Raw genomic sequence first — 25,919 nt, forward strand, 5'->3', positions numbered from 1 at the left:
GTTTGTTTGTATTAGCAGGGAAAGTGCTTTCCACTTCTTTTGTATCTCACCACACTCTTGTATTTTGCAAGTGGTGCTTCATTAATAGACCATCAGAATTCTGAGAAGTCTAGAGAAGTCACCATCCCTTTATTTGCTAAAATATAGTTTCAAAATATAGAGTTATTTTTTTGAACTGAATGTTTGTGTCCCCCCAGACACAAAACTCATATGTTGAAACCCTAACCCCCAGTGTGATGGTATTAGGAGGTGAAGCCTTTGGGAAGTAATTAGGTTTAGATGAGATCATGAAGGTGAGGGCCCCATGATGGGAATACTGTCCTCATAAGAAGAAAGGCCAAAAACTCTCTCTCTGTCTCCAATATTTGAGGACACAGCAAAAAGGTGGCCAACTGCAAGCTAGGAAGAGCATCCTCACCAAGGAACCGAACTGGCTCATACTTGATCTTGGACTTCCCAGCATTCCGAACTATGAGAAATAAATTCCTGTTGTTTAACCTGTTTAAGCTATGTTACTTTGTTATGGCAGCCCAAACAAGCTTTCTTCATTTGAAGAAATCAAAGTCAATCTTTATATTAAGATAACATTTGAGAGACTTAAATAATTGTTATTATTGAATTATTATTCAAAATAATGCTGAGTTTACAAAGCCCTTGATTATATTTCTCAACATTCACAGATTCTGGGACTTACCATTGTTTTTTTAGAAAGTATGCATGGCTCTCCTTCTGTTGATGTCTCTCTTGATTTGGCAAAGAGAACACAGAGGACAGCAAAGGGTCACGATATAGTCATCACAAATGGATCCCTGTTTGAAAATATAAAAGAAACAGAAATGTAAAATCCACCTATTTGGGAATTAAGACTTGTGGATTTTCAAGACATTTTGAAGAGAAGCAGAAGGCATTGATCCTTTGAATTTGGAGTTTGGATGGATACATTTAGGAAAATGTTAGTTGATTTCTCTATATAGCTCCTGTCTCTTTTTATGAAATCAAATGTTTTCCTATAATTTGTGATATTGAAAATAGAAGATATCTAACCAAACTATCAATATGAGGGTAAAATAAGGAGTTTCAGGAAGTAAAATCTCTTTTCTCCTCTACCCTCTCTCTTTCTCAGGAAGCTACTAGAGGATGTCTCCACCAAAGTGAAGGAGCAAACCAAGAAAGGTATAAGAAACCAGAGACTAACATGGGGGAGTGGTTAATGGAATCTCCAGTCATGGCGAAGGAGATCTCAGGGCAAAAGCAGAGCAGCAAGAGTGAAAAGCATCTAGTTCAAAGGGTAGCGGGTCAGGGAGTGATTTCATCAAGGAGACGAAAATGATAGAATGTCTGATGTATTGAATGTTTGGGGAAGAGATTTAGAAAACTGGGAAAAAGTTTGGGACTGCACTACTCTTAAGTAAATGAAAAACTCCTAATGAAAAAGCCAAGCATTATTAATAGTAGGAAAAACAAAGTTTAGTAGAAAAGGCAATCATAGTTCATTACACGATTCAACTCAACTCTGAAGAGCAAGCAGAGCTATCATAATATAAATACTAAATTCGGATTTAACCAAAATTATATATAACTATATTGGAAGGAGTGAGGTAGGGGTAGGGTGCATGTCCATGGTGGGGAAGGGGGATAAAACAGAACTAAATTCTCATCTTCCACAGTAAGAAGTCCAGAGACAATGCCCCAAACTGCAAAGTCAAAAAGTAGCAATACAAGTCTACTATTTGGAGATACGGAGGTAAACACCCAAAGATCAGCCTTTGGAAAGAGGAAGTAGGGGAGAGAAGTTTGGGGAGTACTATTTTCCTTAACAAACCTTATAAATTAGATAATTTTAAAAACTATGTGCTTGCAGAGCTTTGTTAACTAAAATGAAAGCTGTACTAGAAAACAGGGATGGGGGGATTTAGTGAGCCAGAAATCATGAGCAATTTTTGGAAAAAAAAATGAAGCAGATGGGATTACATTGATGGAGAAAGTAAAACAGAGCTAAGGAACATGAAACCTAACATAGTCAGAGGCACGGTATTTGATAAACCCCAAACCAAAAACTCTCAGTTCAGAAAGGAGGAAGAATGGGCTGGGGAATGAAAGATGAGTGGTTAACTGATGCCAGCTTGAGCAGCTGGGCCAGCCCAGAGCTGCCAGCTGTGGCCTTGCCTGGAACACAGCCTGCAAAGCAGTTTAACAGATGACCCTAATGTGGGCTTTGGGGCCCCAGAAGAGAAGAGGGGTGAGATAAGTGGGGCAGCTATTCACCTATCACATAAGAGGTCAGACTCTCAAAGACTCACCACAAACACACTAAAAGAAATAATAAAAGGTAAAGACATTTTAGCACAGCTGATAAATCTAAATCACTCCCACCCATGAGATAGCCAAATTATTTTACGTTTGGTATTCATCAAATGGTATTTTTTTCCTTCTTTTCATTTTTGGCTGAATAGAACTTTCCTGGTTCCTTTTGTTCCCTTTAGTAGTTTTAGATGTTCCACAACTAATTTTTAATAGCAATGACCCTTAAATTTTTACCCACAACTGAACATTATATATTAAAAAAATTTTTTTTGACATCTTTATTGGAGTATAATTGCTTTACAATGTTGCATTAGTTTCTGCTTTATAACAAAGTGAATCAGCTATACATATACATATGTTCCCGTATCTCCTCCCTCTTGCATCTCCCTCCCTCCCTCCCTATCCCAACCCTCTAGGTGGTCGCAAAGCACCCTGCTGATCTCCCTGTGCTCTGTGGCTGCTTCCCACTAGCTATTTTACATTTGGTAGTGTATATAAGTCCATGCCACTCTCTCACTTTGTCCCAGCTTACCCTTCCTCCTCCCCATGTCAAGTCCATTCTCTACATCTGTGTCTTTATTCCTGTCCTGCCCCTAGGTTCTTCAGAACAATTTCTTTTCTTTTTTTTAAGATTCCATATATATATGTTAGCATACAGTATGTGTTTTTCTCTTTCTGACTTACTTCACTGTATGACAGACTCTAGGTCCATCCATCTCGCTACAAATAACTCAATTTTGCTTCTTTTTATGGCTGAGTAATATTCCATTGTATATATGTGCCACATCTTCTTTATCCATTCATCGGTTGATGGACATTTAAGTTGCTTCCATGTCCTGGCTATTAACATTATATTTATCTTGAGATTCATCAACATTGTAGTGGGTATCAATAGTTCATTCCTTTTTATTGCTAAGTAGTATCCATATAATGGATAGATCACAATTTGTTTATCCATTCACCTGCTGGGGGACATTTGGGTGGTTTTTAGTTTTTGGCTATTACAAGCAAAACTGCTCTGAACATTTGTGTACAAGTCTTGGTATGGATATATATTTTTGTAGGGTAAATATCTAGGAGCAGAATGGCTGGGCTAAAAAGTAGGTGTATATTTAACTTTTTAAGAAACTGTATTTTACATTCCAATCAGCAGTGCATGAGAGTTTCAGTTCCTCCATATCTGCTCACACTTGGTGTGGTTTAGGCTGATTAATTTTAGCTATCCCAATAGGTGTGTAGTGGTATCTCATTGTGGTTTTAATTTGCATTTCTCTAATGACTGATGATATTGAACATCTTCTTATGTTCTTATTTGCCATTCAAATGTTTTCTTTTTTTTCTAATTTTATTGTTTGGGTTAAAAATATATACTTAACATGAGATCTACCCTCTTAACACATTTAAGTTTACACAACACAACGATTTGAAGAATCCCAGAATAATTATACTGAGTGAAAGAAGCTACACACTGTATAGTTCTATTATATAAAATGGTAGAAAATGAAAACTAATCTATAGTGACAGAAAGCATATTGGTGGTTACTTGGGGAGGAGGGGAGGGGAAAGAAGGAAAGATTACAAAGGGATGTGAGTAAATTTTGGGGGTGATGAATATGTTCACTATTTTGACTGTGAGGTTTCACAGGTATATACATATGTCTAAACTTATCAAATTGTTCATTTTAAATATATGCAGTTTATTGTAAGTCAGTTATACCTCAGTAATGTTCTTTTTATAAAAAAATGTGTATTTATCTATCAATGCCAGACAAAGCCTTTAGAATATCTTAGTTTCTTCCTCTTCCTTCCAATCTTCCAAATTTTGTCAAAACCAACTAAAGTTTTAGTTTTAGACTGTTATTAATTTTTCAAACTCCTAATGAGCATTTAAAAAAATTGATTATGTACTAAGCCTTTAAAAAAGTTGATAACTTTCATGTTAAATAGTCATAGCGTAATAAATAAAGAGCTCCTACAAATCAATTAGAAAAGAAAAACAACTCAATAAAACAATGAACAAAGTATATGTACAGATAATTTATAGAAGAAATGAAAAAGGACAATAAATTTTCAAAAAGTTGCTTGATCTATCTAATAAAAATTTAACTAAAACAACAAGGAAATATCATTTCCTCTCTTACAGGCAACATGAAAAAATATTATATTGGCACACGTATAATATTAATAAATTATAAATTGATATAATCTTTTTGAAGGGATACTTAACAGTATTTTTCAAATTTTGAATGTGCATATCCTGTGATCTGTCAATCTAATCTAGTACACTATCCTACAAAAATACCAGTGCATGTACAAAATCATATACGTACAACTATTTAAACTGCAATATCACTTAACCTTTCATCAATAAGGAAGTGATTAAGTATGTTATCTCTATGATGGAATACTATGCAGATATTAAAAAGAATCTGTATTACAGACATAAAAGGTGTCTACCATATATTAAGTGGAAAAAACAGGTTACAATATAGTATGAACTCATTAAAAAAAAAAAAAGCAATAAATTAGTCCTGCATATCCCAAACCCCATATGTCTAGATCTATAGCTATAGCTACATCTAATCTATATGTATATGCCTTATAGGCATAGGAAAAAGAAACCTGAGGAAGGAGACCACCAAGTTACTAATAGAATTTATCACTGAGTAGAGATTTTCACTTTTTATTTTATATACCTCTGTGTTTGGATTTGTCATAAAATTACCTATATATGTATTATCTTGTATAATTAAAAAAGTAAGAAATATTTTCAAATAAAAAATAAAATAATTTCAATGGAATAAGATAAGTTCCTAAAATATTTTGCCTATTTATTTATTTATTTATTTATTTTTGCTGTACACGGGCCTCCCACTGTTGTGGCCTCTCCCGTTGCGGAGGACAGGCTCCAGACGCACAGGCCCAGCGGCCATGGCCCACTGGGCCCAGCCTGCTCTGTGGCATGTGGGATCTTCCCAGACCGGGACATGAACCCGTGTCCCCTGCATCGGCAGGTGGACTCTCAACCACTGCGCCACCAGGGAAGCCCTCTGTCTATTTATTGATATTTGTTTCCTGTGATGGTTAATTTTATGTGTCAACTTGGCCAGGTCATAGTACCCAGATATTAGATCAAACACTATTCTAGATGTTTCTGTGAAGATAATATTTCAGATGAGATTAACATTTAAATCAGTAGACTTAGAGTAACCCTCCATAATGTGGGTGGGTCTCATCTAATTAGTTGAAGGCCTTAATAGAGAAAGAACAACTTCCCCTGAGTAAGAAGGAATTCTGCCTGGTGGGCCTACTTACTTTATGGGGTTGGTGTAAGGATTAAATGATGTAACATATGTAATATACCTGGGGCATAGTAGGCTCTGAACATTCCTCTTCCACTGTATGACATACATTGCAAATACAAGAGTTGTTTATTTTCTAAGGTTTTCACAGAAACATAGAAGGAGGTCCCATAACCAGAGGATCTATTGCTACAGTAATGGAATACAAGGTTGCAGATGCTAGGAAACTCCTACTAATCAAATTCGTATGATGATGGGTACCATCAAATTGTCTCCATGTTTATGACAATTATTTTGAACGTGGGCGCATACTTGAATGATACAGTGTCATAAGAGACTCACCGGGATGCCGTATCGAGTCCTGTAGAGGGTCCTCATTGCAACACTTGTTCCACACAGACAGCATTCATTCATATCAGATGCAACTTGACATGCAAGACACATGAAGCAAAATATGCCACAGAGACCTGGACACATGAAATCAGAGGTACAAATTACTCCACTCTGCCCCCACCACAGCTGAAAGTTAGTGTGCTTTCATGAATGGCAGTCCAAATCCTGGGGCCTTTGTCACACATCCTGCTGCCAAGTCCATCTTCACTGCTTTTGCTCAGCAACGCATCAGCTTCTCCCTTCTCTCCACCCAATCATTTCTGGAATAACCACACCTTGGAAAGTCTGTATTCTTTTTGTAGTACTGCCTTCATCCATGTATTGAATGATTCACTGAAACCTAGCCATGTTCCAGAGATTATCCTCAGTACTGACAATGCCTCTGTCTGAAGTCTAGAAGGGAAGTTAGATCATATGAAAAATTCTCCAACAGAAACCTACTCAGGATGCCAAGGAGTCACTCACACAAATGGGGCCTCCAGTGCTCTGGGAAGGAAATGTTGCTTGATCTGAATATTGAAGGATGATTAGGAATTTTATAGGTAGAGGAAAGGGAAAAGAGCCTCTTTAGATAACATGGTATGTCTAGGCAATGGCTGGTTTTCATTCAACATGGCTGGAGCCAGGGATGGGACGGGGATGAAGCTGGACCCATGGCGGGTTGGAGACTGGATAAAGAGGAAGTACGAGTGCTCAGAATGGGTCATGGTAGTCATGAGGAACCTCTGAAATATTTTAAGAAGGGAGAATGATTTGGTCAGATCTACAATTAAGAAATTCTGTATGAAGATATTAAGCTCATATTAGGACTTATAATTCACTTATTTGAGTAACAATACTAGGGGTTAGGGGATTAGTATGTTCATCTTTAGAAGGTTTTATTATTGTGGTTTCATTATCACTATGATATGCAGATGTTGAACTAATGTCCCGAGAAGTGTAAGTCATCACCCCAGGTCATCCAGTAGGACAATGAGAGCAAATCAATAAACCCAACTGTTCCATTTCCTAGGTAATTCTTTCCCTCTGTGCTTTTTAAAAAAATATTATTTTTAATATCTAATATTACTTTAAATATTATTTTACAATCTACTTTAAAAAATTTTTATTTATTTATCTTTATTTTTGGCTGCGTTTGGTCTGCGTTGCTGCGCTCGGGCTTTCTCTACTTGCAGAAGGCAGTGGTTACTGTTCATTACGGTGCTCAGGCTTCTCATTGCGGTGGCTTCTCTTGTTGCGGAGCACAGGCTCTAGGCGCACAGGCTTCAGCAGTTGTGGCTTGCAGGCTCTAGAGCACAGCCTCAGTAGTTGTGGCGCATGGGCTTAGTTGCTCTGCAACATGTGGGATCTTCCCGGACCAGGGTTTGAACCCGTGTCCCTTGCATTGGCAGGTGGGTCCTTAACCACTGCGTCACCAGGGAAGCCCCCCTTTAGGCTCTTCAATGTAATTATTAACTCAATTTCAAATTTCAATTCCAGTGATAAGTTAGAGGTTAACAAATTTTCCTTTCCTGTCTCAGAACACTGTGTAGACTTCAAGGAGGCAGGAAAACAAAACCAAAAACCTCAGAGCAAAATTTGTTATATAGGCAGGTTTGTTTGTTTCCTGCTTGGTGTTGAGAACTAAGCATTTGACCTTTCTGACACCCCCATCTTCTCTCAAACTTCCTCTCTCCCAAGTTTACTTAGAGAGCTCTCATAAAAGAAACAAAACAAAAAACAAGGAGGGTCAGAGATATTTTACCCAATGAGAAGTTAATTGCCTTTAGAATTCTTTATTCTTAGGTGTATAACAAAGCTAAATGTACAAATAAAATAATTTTTCTCTGAGCTGAGACCATGGATGAAAATTATCCCTTGTTTACTGGGCACAGTGTAACTATAAAATAATGAGTTTAATTTATGTGTAACAAGAGCAGTCTTTTTTTTAATCAAGTAAAACTTGAAATGTCTCTTTTAATATGATGTATGGTCTATTTATAGTCATTAGGCCAAGTCTGTTCACTGTTAGAGTTATCAGCTTTTTGCCTATTATCTTAACTCCAGAACTTATTTTAGGAGTAAGACTATTCTTCGAAGGGTGGAGAACAATTAATTTACAGTCCGTACAGGTTTTTTCTGTTAACAAAGCATTGCCTGACACACAGGGTACTTTGGCATCAGTGGGGAACGTTTACTACACAATAAGGGAGGAGTGAGGGAAGGATTTGGTCTTTGGTAGTTCACCTCCGCATCAGTTACGGGCGCACTTTCCCCAGCACTTACAGACGCCGCAATCGCTGAAGCAGTCACACATGCCCGTCTGCCAGTTAGAGGTTTGAGGAACCGGACCAGCTCCAGGCTGAGTTACAATGACCACTGGAGATGGAGCTTGCATTTTCGATGCAGGGTCTTACGTGGCAGTGGTCTGAAAGGAAAAACTTGGTGTAAGTAGCCTGGAGGTTGCTCTTGGAAGCCTGTTTTGAGGTACTCTGCTTCACGGGCAAGTGAGGCAATTTAGACCAAGTGACTTGTTGATCTTTGAAGAACAGAATTTCTGCAGAGGCCCCTGGGGGAAGGGATTCACTGAACTGGTAAAACGTACAGATTCTTCTCTTGGTGTTAGGGAACGTAACAGGGTTGTAAGAACTATTTTAAACAGGTGCCTGGTCTCCACACAAGACAGGGAAACAAATTAGAAAACCCGTGATAATGACCATGCCAACTAAAATTGTTGCACGCTGTTTGGTTCTACAAGAACGAAGTCACCCGCCACTGCAGTCGCTGACCTTCAACACACCCTGAAAGGAGTTCAGCACGGTGATCAGGAATGAGGCACTGTGTGTTCTGGGAAACACTGGCAGAACAGGCCTTCAGAGAGTTAGATATTTTTTAGGAGAAGATTTTATGAGCCCCATTTCTTACATCTTCTCATATCTAGAAAAGCACTAAAATCATTAACGGAGGCGTCTGCTCCCCGTGACCAGCAGTAACCTTCTGCCAAAATGTGTGCTTGACGCACGTGCCCCCTTCACCAAAATCGCGTGCATACTCACCTCCCCTCCGACCTCTTCGCAGCAGGTCCTCAGAGCTAACTGCGAGGCTGTTCTCCCAGGCTATAGTCCTCATTTGGCTCCAAATAAAACTTAACTCACAACACTCACGTTGTGCATTTGTTTTCAGTTGACAGAAGGAGTAGTGAATTACGGAAACGGACTTCTGTAAAATTGCACCATCCTAAGCTTTTGTGTACTTGCAACCTTTCTCCTCTTGACCCTCTTTTATGTTCCCTTTTGCTGTGGACTTGTTTCTGATGAGCAGTTGTAAAGGAAAAACTCCCCTGTTTTCTGTCTACTCACAGAACACTGTCACCTGTGATCACCAAATGTGTGGTAGCTTTTTTCCACACCAAGCAATTCTGCAACACCAGGTGGGGGTCCATTGGATTGCACCCTGCAGGCCTGCGAGCCCTGTACTTGTCCGGAGACCGAAGAAAGAGCCCAGAGTCAGTGACAGAAACATCAATGGTTTAATGGATAGGGGGATCTTACATTTCTGAAGCAAGGTCCTGGAGTGACAGCCCACCAGTCTTCGCTCCCAGGGCAGGGGATGGGGGGAGAGGGAGGTTACCAGTTTTAGGGGGGATTGACATCAGGTTGGCTCACTGGTTACCAGGGAAACAAGCAGAGGAGCACAGCCTCTCACCACCCCTTTGATAAGCTATCACAGGGGAGATATTCTGATCTAAAGCTTAGAACAATCACTAGCTGGGGCAGGGGGCAAGTACGTAGGTATTTGCTGATTAGGGAAGGTCAGTCATCTGAATAGAATGTAGGTTAAGCAGGGACTGGTAAGCAGAGAATGTACAGAGAACAAGAGAACAGACATCTTGAGGAGCCTGCCCATACAGTGTCCTACAATTTGGCTCAATTCTGACACTGTCTATAGGAGACAGTGTCAGATTCCATGTGTTAAGGGCTCAGTCCCACAAGACTGCCCTCCCTCCCCTACTTCAGATGCCAATTGTAAGACCAGGTTGTCACCTGTGCTTCTGACCAACTAGATCAGAGGTTCCCATGACCCCTTCCTCATGTTTGATAAATTTGCTGGATTGGCTCACAGAACTCAGGAAAATAGATTACTTACTAGATTATTGATATATTACAAAGGCTATTAAAGGATAAGAATGAACAACCAGATGAAAAGATACAGAGGGTGAGGTTCAGAGCCTGTGGAGTTTGGGGTGGGCCACCTTCCCAGTACACCAACCCCAAAGCTCTCTGAACCCTGTCCTTTTGGGTTCTTATGGAACCTTGATTACACAGGCATGATTCATTAAATCATTGGCCATTGGTGATTGAATTCAGTCTCCAAACCCCTCTCCCCTCCCCTGGAAGTCTGAGAGCTTCGCAAAAAGTTCCAACCCTCTAAACAAAGATTGGTTTCTCTGGCAACCAGTACCCTCAAGGGCTTTCAAAAAAGTCACTTCATTAGCATAAACTCCTCTGTAGTTGAGAGGGGCTTGTTATGAATAACAAGACACCTTTATTTCTCTTACCATGTAAGAAATTCCAAAGATTTTAGGAGCTCTGTGCCATGAACGGGAATGAAGACCAAATATGTATTTCTTATTAAAAACCACAACATCACAGTAGTCCTCTCCAATCTTCCTTCATCCAAGTTGGTCCTTCACTTCAAATTTACCTGGAGCCTGTATCCCTCTGACAGTGCAGACTGTCAGTGCTGACAGACCCTTGGTACGTGTTAGGGGCAAGCCCTGATGGTGTGCCCCAGCAACGTTTATTATGAAGTACATTTTGTTAGGTTAGTCCTAATTTCTCTCCATCATGAGAGGCAGTGTGGGGTCATGCAACATTGATTTGATTTGAAGTGAGAATATCTTTGCTCAAATTCTGGTTTCCTAAACTGTGTGATCTTGGACTAGTCATTGATCAGCCTAGTTATTTAACTAATCATTTAAATTTCCTCTTACTAATCTTTAAAAATGGAAATGGTTTCTGACCTATCCACCTTCTGTGCTTATTGAGAGTATTTTCTTTTGTCCTGTATTCTGAAGTGGAAATGTATTACATCTCAGTGTCTAGCACACTGTGAGTGAATCAAGCATATAATAAGTACTTAATTCAAGAAGACAATGAAAATTACCTTCTATGAGTACCTTCTATGAGATAAAGTCTAGGGATGAATTTAATGAACAATAAAAAAAGTCAGATTAGTATCAGGGAGTACGGCTAAAATGTACAAAAATGCAGCAAGGAAATTTCTTTTGATGATTTCCACAAATATCTGTTGGCAATAATATCAGCTAATATTCATTGAAATTCTACCCTATATCAGGCACTGTGCTAGACTCACACTGTCCACTTAATGTTGCAACAGCCCTGCCAAGTAGGAATTATTATCTTTATTGAGTTGATGAGGAAATGGAGGCTCAGAGAGTTTAAGTAAATTATGAAATTCAAATCCTTCTCTGGCTCACTCCACAGTCCCTGTCCCTCCCTTTGCCCCTTAGCTTTAGAGCCCTGCTCCATCACAGCACTTATTACAGGGTAGCATTTTCATTGGTTTGTTGTGATCTCCTTGAGAACTGGAACTTTCTTTTCATATTTATTCCTTTAGCACCAACTTCAATGTAGTCTAATAGAAGGTACTTTTCCTTGTCTTCTTGAATTAAGTACTTATTATATGTTTGATTCACTCACAGTGTGTTAGACACTGAGATGTAATACATTTCCACTTCAGAATACAGGACAAAAGAAAAACACTAAAATTGAAAATACAGTGCTTTGAGATACTCAGGCAATGTGATTATACTAATGCTTTCTTGTATTATTTCCCTCATAGGGCAGTGTCAAAAACAAGCAAATTACCTCCATTGTTCCATATTACTTTACACTTTTTCTATTTCTTGAATTAACTGGGTTTCTTTCTAGATTGCATTGCCCAGTAATGCCTGGCTAGTTTGGTAGTTCCCATGGACAAAAAGGGAGAGCAGTATATGAAACAAGGCAACATCTTGGATGTTTTTCCACACAATTGAAAGCGTATCAGCAATGGTTCAAACATGTCTAAATCTGCCCAGGCTTCATCATAGCTAATTGTAAATTAACCAGGTCAATCATTATAAATGGTCCCCTGAGTCCTAGCAAACAGCCTCATGTGAAGCACACAGTGTTTTTGGATGACTATTAAACGAGTTTATTTTTATTTTTTTAGAAAGAAGGAAGAAGCTTTAAAACGTTTTTTTAAAGGTTTCTGTCTGTTGAACTTTATCACCATCAGAAAACAGCTCTAGGTATTTCCCTTCCCATTAGTGAGTGTGGTCTGCAAACATATATTTTTCTAAGTTTTAATAAAATGATTATAGGTACACAAAGAGAGGACAAAATCTGACATTAAGTATTAAAAAAAAATCTTTAAAATGAGAGAAATTTAAAAGCCCCAAGGTTGATAAAATGACAAGGCAGGAACAGATAATTCACAAAAGAAGACATGAAAATGACCTTAAGTATATTAAAAAAGATGTTCAAACTCACTCAATATTAAAGAAATGCAAATTAAACACTTGTCAGGTGGCAAAAATTAAAGAGTATGCAACACATTCTTTTGGTAAGGCTGTGGAGGAACAGGTACTCATATATTTCTGGTGAGAATGCAAACTGGTGCAACCATTCTGGAAGGAACTTTAGCAATACTTAACAAAACTACAGTTACACTTACCATTTGCCCAAGTAATCCCATATCTAGAAATTCATCCTGAAGATATACCTCCAAAAATGCAAAAACACATATGCATGAGGTTATTCCTAGCAGCATTGTTTGTTTTTGCAAAATAATTGTAAGCACTATATGGGAGACAGGTTGAATAAACTATGGTACACCCACACAGTGGAGTGTTATGCAGCTATCAAAAAAAGAAGGAGGACGAGCTCTATAAACTGACATGAAGTAACTTCCAAGATATATATAAGTGGGAAAAAAATGCACAAAAGAATGTTTTTGGTATGATATCCTTCATGTAAGAGATAAAGGGAAATAAGAAAACACACATGTATCTGTTCAATTGTGCAATAAATAATACAGGAAGAATAAACCAGACACAAATGAAACTTGTTATGTTCAGGGTAAATGTGGAAAGAATGAGAGAATGGAAATGGAGTAGCAGGGCTGGGGGCAACACTTCTCTAAGTGTACCTTTTCATATGGCTCTGACTCTTCCAACCATGCTAATATTTCACATATCAAGTCAACACATAAATAGATAGTCAAAATCAAAGAGAATGTGGCAGGATCCCAAAATGCTATATAAACAGTAACAAATAGACCTGACTGTATTACAATTAATATTATAACCACACTGGGGAAGAAAAAGGTAACCTAAATAACCTTGGAAAGTATTTTGACTATATAACATAAAGCTATAAAAAAACCTGACAAATATTATACTCTAGTTACTAAACTTGTTTTTCACAGAGGTATGAATTAGCAATTCCAAAATCTATCTATCTATCTATCTATATATGGCTTGAATAATATACTGTGGATAATGAGATTGAGATTTTTCCCTGTCAGAGAAAGAAATTACAAATAAGGAAGGGAGGACAGCTAGTATGAGTCCTATTGAGTTGGAATCAGTGGTATGAACTTATGGTTATTTACACACACACACAGTTGTAAATGAGGGGGTAAGACTCCTTTGTGGGGTCTTTAAGGGTCACTCCAACACAGCTACGGAAATCCCATTCAGACAAGCATTTGAAATTAAAGAATTTATTCTACTCACAGGTCCTAAAGGGGGAGGCATGACATGCCCAGAGGGCCATGCAAAGCCCCTTAAAAGCCTGAAGTTTGGTAACAGCAGGCGTCGAGAGAGCAGAGCCAGAACTCATGGGCAAATGCCTTTATTGAGGGTCATGAGTGGGGTAGCTTGTGGCATGCAGGAAGCATTCTCACTGGGTAATTTAAATGTAACTTGGTCAATGTGGAAAGTAGGAAAAGGGTAAGATGGGGAAGTCATTATAAGGCTTATGAACACATGTACTGGGGATGGGTACTTAGAAGTGGGCAATAACTTGGTAAAAGTTCAAAACAGGCACTTAGAAAGCCACTGAGGCAACAAACAACAACTTTACAGTACACACACACACACCCGTACACACAGAGAGATATAGAAATGTGTATGAATACATAAATATTTCCTAGCCCTCTCCATTGAGAGGACCTAGAAGGAACAACCACCCACTATCAATGAACACACCTTGTGCCCAAATCTTGGTTTCTAAATACCATTTTCCAATTAAAAAAAGAGCCTGAGTTCATTAGAGAAATGGATGATTCCAGGGCTGGGAAAGGGAAGTACAAGATAAGCCTGGAACATCTTATGTACCAAAAAGTAAAAAAGGGTGCAAATATGGATTAGAGATAGGACCTCAGAGCCAACTTGATGGCTCTTCCAATGGCTAAATCTGGGACAATTTGTGTAACCAAATAATGTTAATATCTGATTATAATTCATAGACTAAACTATACGTAACTCTCTACTGATATAAATAAAAGAGTAAATTTTATTTACTCTGAGGGAGAAGGGGGGAATTCCCTGGTGGTCCCCAGAGGTTAAGACTCCACGTTTCCACTGCAGGAGGCAAGGTTCGATCCCTGCTCAGGGAACTAAGATCCTGCAGGCTACACGGCACGGCCAGAATAATAATAATAATAAAAAATAAAATGAGGGAGAATTCCCATTAATGAATATAGAGGGAGTGATGGAAATACAAGATCACCATTTGGCAAACACTACAGTAATAATTGTTATAGGAAAGACTCACAGATGGATGCTAAAATTAGACTTTGAAAGTATGATGAGAAACAACATATTTACACATCTCAAAGTATCTCCCCACAGGCTACTTATTAATTACAAAGAGTAAAACAGCAACTCTCTAGTGGATAAATCTGGCAGACACTATCTTAGTCAAGTGACCAAAGTTGATATTATCAGTAATGGGACATACTGATGTGCTCCAGAAAGTGGAGACAATGCTATGACTGGGTATATTAATAAATCTTATCTATGGGAATGAAGGTGACTAGAGCAAGCCTAACCCTGCAACAGGTAAAGAAACAGCAATCACTCATATTAGTCAGGAAAGGGAAATGTCTGGTATTTTGTGGCTTGGATAATGTTTAAAATTCATCTGTGTTCAAATATGATTACAGAGTGTTAGTGTTTTTATTTGATCCATCATGGTCTTATCTGATGTTGATGCTCTGTGAAATTGTTCATGTGCTAGAGGGGAACATCAAGACCCAGTGGGAAGGACAATATGGATGGACCTTAAAGGCATTACGCTAAGTGAAATAAGTCAGACACAGAAAGACAAATACAAGATGATCTCACTTATACGTGGAATCTAAAACAAGCAAACAAACCAAACTCATGGATACGGAGAACAGATTTGTGGTTGTTAGAGGTGAGGGGTAGGGCGTGGGAGAAATGGGTGAAGGTGGTCTAAAGGTACAAACTTGCAGCTGTAAAATAAATAAGTCCTGGGGCTGTAATGTACAGCATGGTGACTATAGTTAATAACAATGTATTGTATATTTAAAAGTTGCTAAAAGAATAAATCTTAAAAGTTCTCATCTCAGGAAAAAATTTTGTAACTGTGTGGTGATGCACGTTAACTAGATTTACTGTGATGATCATTTCACGGTATATACAAATATCAAATCATTATGTTGTACACCTGAAACTAATATAATGTTATATGTCAATTATATCTCAAAAATAAAAAAAGACCTGGTGTGAGTGCCAGGCCAGCTTGCTGCAACACCAAAGCCTAGCTCACAGCACTGGGCCAGCTCCACAATGGCAAGAGCTGCTTTTCTCTTCCTTAGGGCAATAGTGGGACAATTGGTAACATTTGGATAAGATCTGTAGATTAATTAGGTGATAGCAGTTTGCCAATATTAATTTCCTGGTTTCCGTATTTGTACGATTGTTATGTAAAACATTAACCAGGAAAACCAGTGAGGGGTGTATGGGGACTCTGCGTATTACTTTTTTATTTTTGTATTTTTTAGTCTGTGCCGTATGCATGTGGGACCTTAGTTCCCTGACCAGGGATTGAACCCGCACCCCCTGCAATGGAAACGTGCAGTCCTAACCGCTGGACTGCCAGGAAAGTCCCTGTTATTTAAAAGAATATCTTATTGAGAAATACTTTACATACTATAAAATTCAATTGTTTAAAATGGATACAGTTCAGTGATTTTAGTATATTCATACTTGCATAACCACCACCATAATCTAATTTTGAAATATTTTAGCACACATCCTTTAGCACCCATATCCATTAACATTAACAGTCATTAACATTAACAGTCACTCCCCACTTCCTCTCGCCTCCCCTACGTCCAAACAATCTCTAATCTGCTTTTTGTTTCTATTGGTTTGCTTATTCTAGTCATTTCCTATAAATGGAATCAGAGAATATATGCTTTTCTTGTAACTGACTTCATTCAGTTAGCATAATGTTTTCAAGGTTCATCCTTACCACAGCATGCATTAGTACTCTTTGTTTTTTACTGCTGAATAATATTCCATTGTGTGGATATATCATTTTGCGTTTGTCCATTGATCAGCTGATGGTCACTTAGATTACTTCTACTTTTTTGTTATTATGAATAACGCTCCTATTACTATCTGCGTACCACACAGGGTTTTGTGCGGACATTTGTTTTCATTCCTCTTGGGTGTCTATCTAGAAGTGGAATTGCTGGGTCAAAATACTAACTTTATGTTTTGCATTTTGGAAGGCAGCTATGCTCACCACTATACCACCAAGGCCATGTTTAGCATTTCGAACTGCTTCACATTGTTTTCCAAAACTGCTGCATTTTGTTTGCGGGTCCCATCATCGTGGCCAACATTTGTTATTTGTCTTTTTGTGTGTTATTGTTCCAACATTTTTCATAAATCTAAAATTATTTCTAAAAAATAAGAAAACAAAACAGGATATGGGAAGAGGAGAGCCCCCATAGGACTTAGAGTGAAAAATACAAAAGCAATCTGTTACAAAAGCTGTAAAACGTACATTCCCAAATCCAAGTAGTATATAATATAAACATAGCCATAAGAAGATTTTTGAACTGTGGTTACATTTCCCACTTATAATTCTTAGGAACCATCCTAAAGAATTTCTCTTTTTCGTATAAAACACCATAAAATGCATTCAGAATAGCTGAAGCTTATTTAAAATTTATTAGGTTTGTCCTTTTATATGCATTAAAGTGGTTTTTTATTTTGGTTTTTGCTTTATTTATTTATTTTTTAATGCGCCATAATGGCTTTTTACTGCTCTTTTACAATAAGAGAGGCTAACCACTGTGGATCTCACAGAAAACACTGCGAAAGAAGGTTTAGTAAGTGAACAAAACTGGGGGGGAGGAGGGAAGGTGGCGGCGCGGGGGGGGGGGGCGATCATTTGGGGCCTGCGTTATCTGTGGGTGTCTTTGAAGGCAGGAGTCTATCTTGAAGGGTAGGATCACCAGGTGATGGAACGAAGCGAACTTGCCTCTGGTTGTGCTCTGGCTCCCTTGCAGGGAGAAGGGACAAGGGCAGGACAGCCCGCCGGTGGCGGGGCGCGCCGGTGGCAGGCTGAACCAAGTTATCAAAGCATCCGGGCCCATCAGCGCCCCCCGCTTTTCCATTTGGGGCGGAGAGCCCACTCGCTCCCCGTTTCTGGCGCACGCGGGAGGTGTGGCTTCGGCAGGAGCAGGGCCCGGGGCTTCAGCAGGGCGGGGCGGAGGGTGGGGTGGGCTTCTCACCGCCGTGACCTCTCGCCCCTCAGGATGGTGACTGCGCGCAGCGCTGCGGCGCAGAAGGTGTTCTCCGCCAGGCACCCACGTTCCGCCTCCCAGTACGTGAGTTGTGTACCCGGCCGTCTCCTCTGCTGGGACCCGACTTTTTGCCCCCGAATCCCTCCGGGCAGGCAGCGCGGAGCCCGAGGGCAGGGTCGGCCGCAGTCGGGGCGCGGCCAGCTCCAGGCGGCTGCGTCTCGCGGACGCGGGGAGGGTCCGCGAGGCTGAGACCCGGGCTGGTCCCTGTCGCCGTACGCGGCTGGACCTGCCGGACTTGGTGGGAGCCGAGATTGGCCGGGCAGGCGCGAGGGAGCCCGGGGTCTGGGACAGGGTCGGGGTGCCGCTGCCCGGCACCCTGCCGCTCCGCCAGCCGCGGCCGCTCAGTCTCACCAGGCATTTGTAATACATTTTTTAAAGTTTTCATCAGATGAATGGGCTGATCAGCTCACTTCTGATCAGGAAGTAATACAGAAGGAAACTATCATCAGCAACCCCCTGCCCGTGGCCCCAATGATTTTAACACCTCTTAGGTGGTCCCCAGATTCTACTTCTAGTGCGCATGCCTGTTTTTCATTTTAGTAAGAAGCATCCACAGCTTTCTAAACAAACTCGTTCTGTGGATTCATGAAAAAGGAGATAAAGAAATTGCAATTGTGTCATTTCTGTTGCTCACCCTTTTTACAATAATCACCTTGGTTTGGGGGAAAGCTTCCAGTCCTGAACGTAAGCTCTACAAGGGCAGGGAATTTTTGGGGACTGTGTTCTCTGATGTAACACAAAAGCTTAGCTCAGGCCCTGGCACACAGTAGGTGCCCATTAACACGCCCGCTACCGCGGTCTTAGTGCGTGATGCCCGCTGGAGCCGGTGCACATCAGACACAGGCTAGTGCTCAGCCCTGAAAACGCAGTGGCAGTTCTCCCTAGAACTCCTTTAGACTGCCGGACATCCTATATCCCAAACCCCAGTACTCACATGACAGAAACCATAGTTTTGGGTGATAGCTTCCCATATTTGGGGCCTGGGAAGAAGAGGTGTTGCAGGAAATGCTTTAAAAAAAGGAAATTCAGGGCTTCCCTGGTGGGGCAGTGGTTGAGAGTCCGCCTGCTGATGCAGGCGACACTGGTTTGTGCCCCGGTCCAGGAAGATCCCACATGCCGCGCAGCGGCTGGGCCCGTGAGCCATGGCCGCTGAGCCTGCGCGTCGGGAGCCTGTGCTCCGCAACGGGAGAGGCCACAACAGTGAGAGGCCCGGGTACCTCAAAAAAAAAAAAAAAAAAAGGAAATTCAAACTTTCTTTTGTATTTCTTTTTAATAATCAAATATCAGAAAAAAACAGGAAAGGCTATACAAAATGTTTGGTGGTTATCACTAGGTGATTGGCTGGTAGATATTTTTATCTTTATAATTTTGAGCATTGTCTGAAAAAAGTTTTTACAATTAGCATTTATTCCTTTTATAATCAACACAAGAAATACCCATTTTGGAAACAAAAAGCAAATGCAGTGACAAAATCAACAACAACAAAAAGAAAGTAAAGGGTTGTGCTGATTATCCTATAGCTGTCTGAATTTTTTTCTCCTTAGCCCCTGGCCAGTGCCTGGCACAAGTTGGCATTCAGTAACCAATTGCTGAATTAATGAATTTATACCCTTCCCATGATCTCTCTCAGGAAAAACATGTTCATTTAACTTGCTTATTTTTTTAAGAAGTCTATGCTGTGATTTTGAATAGAATGATCTGAAGATTTCAAAATAAAAACTTGCCTGCAATTATCTAACCATCCTTTCCTTTTCCTAACTGTCCTCACTCTGTACATACTTTATATATCTGTGTATTCAGATTGGCTGCTGTTAGCCCTTAAAGCAGAGACTGGAGCATTCTCTGAGTGCCTTTGAGGTTCAGTCAGTGGTAATCTGCACATTTTGTAGCCAGCAGCTTCGTGGGACATATCCATGTGCTGACTGCCGGTTAGTTTGTACCACAGTTTACTTTCTCAGTGTAGTGGCCTCAACAGTCTTTAGCCCCAAAGTCAAAAGCTCTCTGTTTCTGTTTCTTTCACTACTTTTGACTTCCTCTTTTGAATACAGAAAACTGGGGCACCCCAGGTGTTTCTGTGGACTTTAGCACCTAGAACTGAGCAGAGATTGGGGGCCCCAGGAGGTTTCAAGGTTCACCTCTAGTGAAGGTTACCTACAGCAGGGTGAAGGCTACTCTATCCGGCCCAGCCCAGAACAACAGCACTAGGAACCAGCGCCCCAGCGACTTCTTTTTGACCAATGTGGCTTATTCTGAAAGAGGTTTTGTAACTTCTCACATGAGATTTCTTACTCCAGAAAGAGCTCCCTGGTAGCTATCAAACGGAAGAGAAAACAAGCACACTTACTCCTGTGCAGTTCTGTGGTTTAAATATCATTTCACAATTCTAGGCATCCTTTAGGTTACAATAAAATATAAAATAAAAACGAACTCAAAATATCCTAAACGGTTGCAAATCTCTTTGCTTCAGCCATTAAATACCCAATAGTCTTTAACCTTAACCATTCAAGGTAAAAGATCGACAGCAGGAGTTAAGGGGAAGATAACAAAAGACAACTTCCCTGAAATCATTTTAGTGCCCAGTAATGTTTCCAAGAATTTCTGGGACCTTGTCTACAAGCTTGTCTCCTCCGTTCAGTCGTCTTTTCAATGCTTACTGTGCGTAAAAACCACTTGGAGAGTTTGTTTACGATATAGATTCCTGGGCACTATCCTTCGAGACTGTGATTTAGGTGGGATGGGCTGGGGTCCAGGAATCTGTACCGAGCACCCTCAGGGCTGCTGCCCCTATGGCATAGGGTGCTGTCATGTAGAGAAATGTGGCCCCTCTGCATAGACACAGCTTGGTGAGAATTAGAAAAATACCATCCCTTTCTCCAGGCAGATGTAGCCATGCCAGGGCCTCCAGCTTTCCCGAGGAGCACAGGCTGAACTAGCCCCACTCACCCCTGGGCTGCCTGCCCATGCAGAGGCCTGGCGTCTCAGGAGATTCCAGCATCAGTGCCCTTACAGAGGACACTTGGTAACCCACGGCCCTGGGCATTTTTATTTCTCTTCTGTTAAGAATAACTGCAGATCCAGCCCACATTAGCAAACATTACTGGACACTCAACGTGTGTAGCGCTTGTGTTAGATATGGTAGGGGTTCAGGAGAGTCTGTAGTTTCCTCTCCACAGCCGGTAGCTCTGCCCATCACTGAGGGACCACACAGCTGTTTCGTTTCATGTTGTCTTTGATGCCACAGAGCAGACAGGTGACAAAAAAAGTTGGTGGGGGCCACTCCGGAAAAAGGAAAAATGGAGGCAGGAGGAATTGAAATGGGAATCTTGGTGGACAAGATTTGAAGAGAGACTGAGACCCCTTTCTTTAGAAGACCCCTTTCATGGAATGACCTCAATGCCCAGAAACCTTGCAGGATTTGGCCCACATTTTAAACACCCTAATTTCATCCATTAGTTTTAGTTACAACTAATCTTATACCTGTCTCCCTGCCCTGGAAAACCTCACTCTTGAGAAGGACAGCCCCTATCTTATTAATATTAATTAGTATTAATCTACTACATTAATTATGTTAATATTAATCAATATATCACTTAGATTTTCCTTTTCTTTCTAGTGTTTATCAATGTTAAATTTTAATTTTTTTTGCTTTGATTGAAACATTTCCATTTCCTAATTTCTCATCTCAGAAGTTAACAAATGTGAGATGAGAAGGGTCTCTTTCTTTATACATATAAATACAGCACCAGAATTTAAGTTTGAAGCCTTCTAGTCTGTTTTTCTTACTGTCATACCAAAAATTCAAGGATTCTCATGATTCATTAGCTAAATCTATAAAATTCCGTCTTCTTTTTCTAATGGAAAAAAAATCAAGCAAAATAGTTTCAAAAGAAATTAGACTAGCACGAGTAAACATGCCTATGTATGAAATAAAGAGTGAAATTAATGATAAAGTTATAAACACAACGCCTAATATATGTATCCTGCTGAAAGCAATAGTTGATGAGGATTCAAGACTACCTTATGAAAAGCATGGCATCTCACACATGCCTGGTACATGTTGAATTTGACTAACTTAACTAAATTTAAAACAATTAGATAAGAGAACATTGGTCTTTCGGCTGGACCTCGAAATATTGCATGTTAGAAATAATAACAAGAAAATCAAATACTATTAAAGAAAACTTTTTTTTTTTCCCCCAGGGCTAGATAAGCTTTTAAAGAAATGCTTCATTTCAAAGTACTTACAGTTAAGAAATAGGTTCTGGGCAGGCTGTATCTTGTGGCTTGAGAGAGAATCTCACTAGAAGTGAAAGATACAGAAAAGAGAGAAGTATGTTTCCATCGCAGTACGCAGTACAAAGTACATAATCAGTGATTTTTCATTGGCCAGTGCAGTCTGGGCAGAGGAGTGTTCAAGGTATGTTTCTGTTACTTTGAAAGTGAAAGCATTTCTTGCCTGCAAAATTGTGTTCCTTCTCCTACATTGTGTTAAGTACACTCATGTATCTTTTTTTGGGGGCGGGGGGAAGATTTGATTCATTATATAATTTGACTGGTTTTACATGTCTGGCAGAGCTTACCAGTTTTTAAATTTTACTTTTTCCCTTTAATACAATAAATAAGATTTAGTGTGTATTTATTGCCATTTTTAAATTGGGGAGCTTGTAGGTAGGGTCAAGGAGAAAACAGGCTATCTGGAATTCCATACCTAATCAGACACTTTTCTTTTTTTCTTCTGCCTCTTTGGACTCCTTTGTTCTCCCTGACATTGGTTAAGTAAATGCCTACTAAGTGTTAGGCACTGTACTAAATGCTTTTCATGTATTAATTTATTGAATTCTCCTCACAAGTCTGTGGGGTATTATCATCCCCATTTAACTGGCAAGGAAACTGAGTCACAGCAATGCTAAGTGGCTAGAAGTTGGCAGCTAAGAACTGGCTGAAAAGGGACTCTAATCTGTGTCTGTAGAGGTCTGCACCACATCCTGCCTCACGTTCTCACCCTATAGTCTGACGCTAGCCTCGCTCTAGTGGGAAACATCCGCTGTTCCTCACAACCTCAGAGGGAGTGAGAAGGCTGGCCACTTTCATGTCTGAAAGACTCAAATTACGGAATCAGAAATCAAAATGTTTTGAACAGGTATTTCAAAAGGAAGAAATTCAAATGTAAAAGAAACGGTATAAAGAGATTGGGCGTGATGTAGTAAAAAGTGCCATAGTTTGTAGCTGAGCTGACAGGGGATAAAATCCTCGTTGTTCAACCTCTTATCTGTGTGGACTTGGAAAGTCAACTAAAAAGTCTAAACTTTGGTTTCCTTACCTCTAAAATTAGAAAAATAAAGTTTACCTACCAAAGTCATTGGGTGTCATTGATAAGGCTTAGTCTGTTTTATTTTATTATTATTTTTAAATTAAAAAAAATTTTTTTTTAGTCACGCTGCACTGCATGTGGGATCTTATTCCCTGACCAGAGATCGAACCCGAGCCCCCTGCAGTGGAAGCATGGAGCCTTAGCCACTGGACCGCCAGGGAAGTCAGGCTTAGTCCATTTTAATTTTCAATGTATGTTAGCTGATATCACTGAAAGACTGTTGAGATACCAACTATAATCTGAAACAATGATCCCCCCCACACACCTCCCACCCAGGTGACATCCAGTATTGACAAGGTTTTGCAAAATGGATGATAGACTCATCGATTTTTGGTGGCATTATAAATTGGTACTCTCTTTTTGGCAGTCAGTATTGGCTATACATACATAGCAGAATCAAAAAATAGACTTATCCTTTGGCCCAGCAATTTCACTAAGAGTGAGTGTCTTCTTAAATTCTGTGCTCATAGGCATTTTGTTTACCTCACCCTGGTCCCAGGCCTGAAAGAATACAGGAAAGAAAGGGTCAAATCATGTCAAGTCTGTGTTTAGCCTGCTATGCTACCCAGAGTAAGGGATAAAAGAGCTTAACTACACAGTCTACCCCTTTGAGCTACACTGGGGGCAGTGGGAGAAGAACACTCAACGACAGTGAATTCTATGTGAAGTAAACCTTTTTTAAAATTTTGAAACAATTTTTGACTTAACAGAAAAGTTGCAAAAATAGAAGAGTTCTCATATGCCCTTCACCTAGCTTCCTTTAAAATTAACATCTCATATAGTAAGATGATCAAAAATTGAAAATTAACATTGGTACATGAGCATTAACTCAACCACAGACAAAACTATTTGAATCTTAATAGTTTTTCCATTCTCTGTTCAAGGATCCAATCCAGGATTCCACCCTGCATTTAGTTGTCATCTCTCTCTTTAGTCTCCTCCGATCTGGAGAAGTGCCCCAGGTTTTTCTTGCTTTTCATGACTTTGACATGTTTGAAGAGTACCTATGTGGAATTAACCTCTTCTCCAAGGAGCCCTGGGTCTTTTCATTGGAGAACAGCATTTAGAAAAGATCTGGGTGCTAGGCGGGCTCATTGCTGTTGGGTTCTCATTGCTTTTAGGCTCCTTCAGTAAAGAGAGGGGATATATGTATATTTACTCATACACATGAATGAATGTGTGTACATATATGGATATGCATACATATGCCCATCATTATCAATCAAAACTGTGACTTCACACTGATACCTCTAATTCTAATCCAATTCCATGAGGTTTAATTCTAGCTTTCCTCCTTGCCTTATTTTAAGTTCTTTTTCAGACAGTGAAAAACTTAGCTTTCATTATCTACAATATATTTACCTATTTGTTCAATCCAACCCTTTTATGTACACATGGTGCTTTCAGAATTGCTAACCGACACCTCTGTGAGAAACCAATTTACCAACTAGACTACAGTGTTGTGTACAGTTCTTTTTGCTTTTTTAGCTTTACAGGATCAAGTCAAAACACTGTTTTCCAAAGTTACTTAGGTTACTTCTTTTCTTTCCTGTCCCTTTTGGTGTGGTAATGTAAGATCTATTCAGAAAAAGGTCACTCCCTCTTCATCTCTGCTGTCCTGTTACCATCCCCTCACCCCCCTTTCCTATCCATCCCCTGTCTTTTTAGTTTCTGGTTTATCTTCCTTTATCTATTTTGTACTTATGTGGAGAGGAACTGAGACCCAACCCACAGCCCCAGCTTTGCACACCTTTGTGAATATACCAAAACCCACTGAATTGTGCTTTAAAAGGGTGAATTTTATGGTATGTGAATCATATGTCAAATTTTAAAAAGCCGTGAGTTAGAAATCCTTTTTATTCTTAAAAAGGAAACAGCTGGAGCTAAGCTCTGTGTTCAATGCCATTCTCTAATTAGCATCTGGAATAACTGGAGCTATCATATCAGTTAGAGGGCCAGTTTCTTGTGAAATTATAATTAATATTCTTCTAGCCAGAAAACTGGCCATGATATAAAAATTTTCATAGAAAATTGAGCATTTCCAGATGCACATGAGGGCAAAACATTTCTATGTCTCAGGCTTTTATCAGGTCACGTGTAAATGAATCTTGATTTCCTTTGCTTGTCCTCTGGGCCCATTGTTATAAAAGTTGTTAGAAATCTTGGCAGCTCTGCAGAAGAAGTCATATCCTGTACGAAAAAGGACGGATGCCAAAGATCATTTTGGTTTATGAGCTCTTGTTTTTTAGTTAAAGTATACAAGTCTTTAACCTTCCTGTGGAGAGAAGACTAAGAGTCTGTTACCTCTAAATGGGGAGGAGCTGGCTCATGCAGTAAGTGCAGCACAGAGAAGGGGTCCAGCTCACGTAGTTATTTCTCTAACCAAACATTGTCTCCTGGGGAAGGATAATGAACCAATAAAGACCAGATGATTTACAACATGCTTGGTAAAGGAGAAGATCAATATTACAAAACCAATATATGTGGAAATCTATTTCTGTGCTTAGATGCGCATTCAGCCCCAACTCATGCCAGCAACTCGTCAGTTTATATCTGGTGGAAATACCTTTACAGAAGGTTGCAACTGAGAACACAGTTTTATGATAATGAGGAGGTGCTATGGAAGAAGTTGTGACATTTGTTTCCCTATA

At 39.8% G+C, this 25,919-nt stretch overlaps 1 protein-coding gene across 1 annotated transcript in view; it reads right to left on the bottom strand.

Annotated features, from left to right (window-relative positions):
• PLAC8 (placenta associated 8) overlaps window positions 1–22,204 on the bottom strand; it is a 37,788-nt gene extending 15,584 nt beyond the window's left edge. Inside the window, exons 1-4 of the mRNA XM_082837824.1 lie at window positions 22,143–22,204; window positions 8,265–8,406; window positions 5,949–6,073; window positions 695–809 (exon numbers count right to left, since the gene is read on the bottom strand). Coding sequence (XP_082693950.1) covers window positions 705–809; window positions 5,949–6,073; window positions 8,265–8,376 — 342 coding nt within the window. The 5' untranslated portion in view covers window positions 8,377–8,406; window positions 22,143–22,204 and the 3' untranslated portion in view covers window positions 695–704. The remainder of the gene's footprint in view (window positions 1–694; window positions 810–5,948; window positions 6,074–8,264; window positions 8,407–22,142) is intronic.
• Window positions 22,205–25,919: the final 3,715 nt, after the last annotated feature.

Source organism: Leucopleurus acutus (genome assembly GCF_964270905.1).
Source record: "Leucopleurus acutus genome assembly, chromosome: 4".
NCBI lineage: Eukaryota > Metazoa > Chordata > Mammalia > Artiodactyla > Delphinidae > Leucopleurus > Leucopleurus acutus.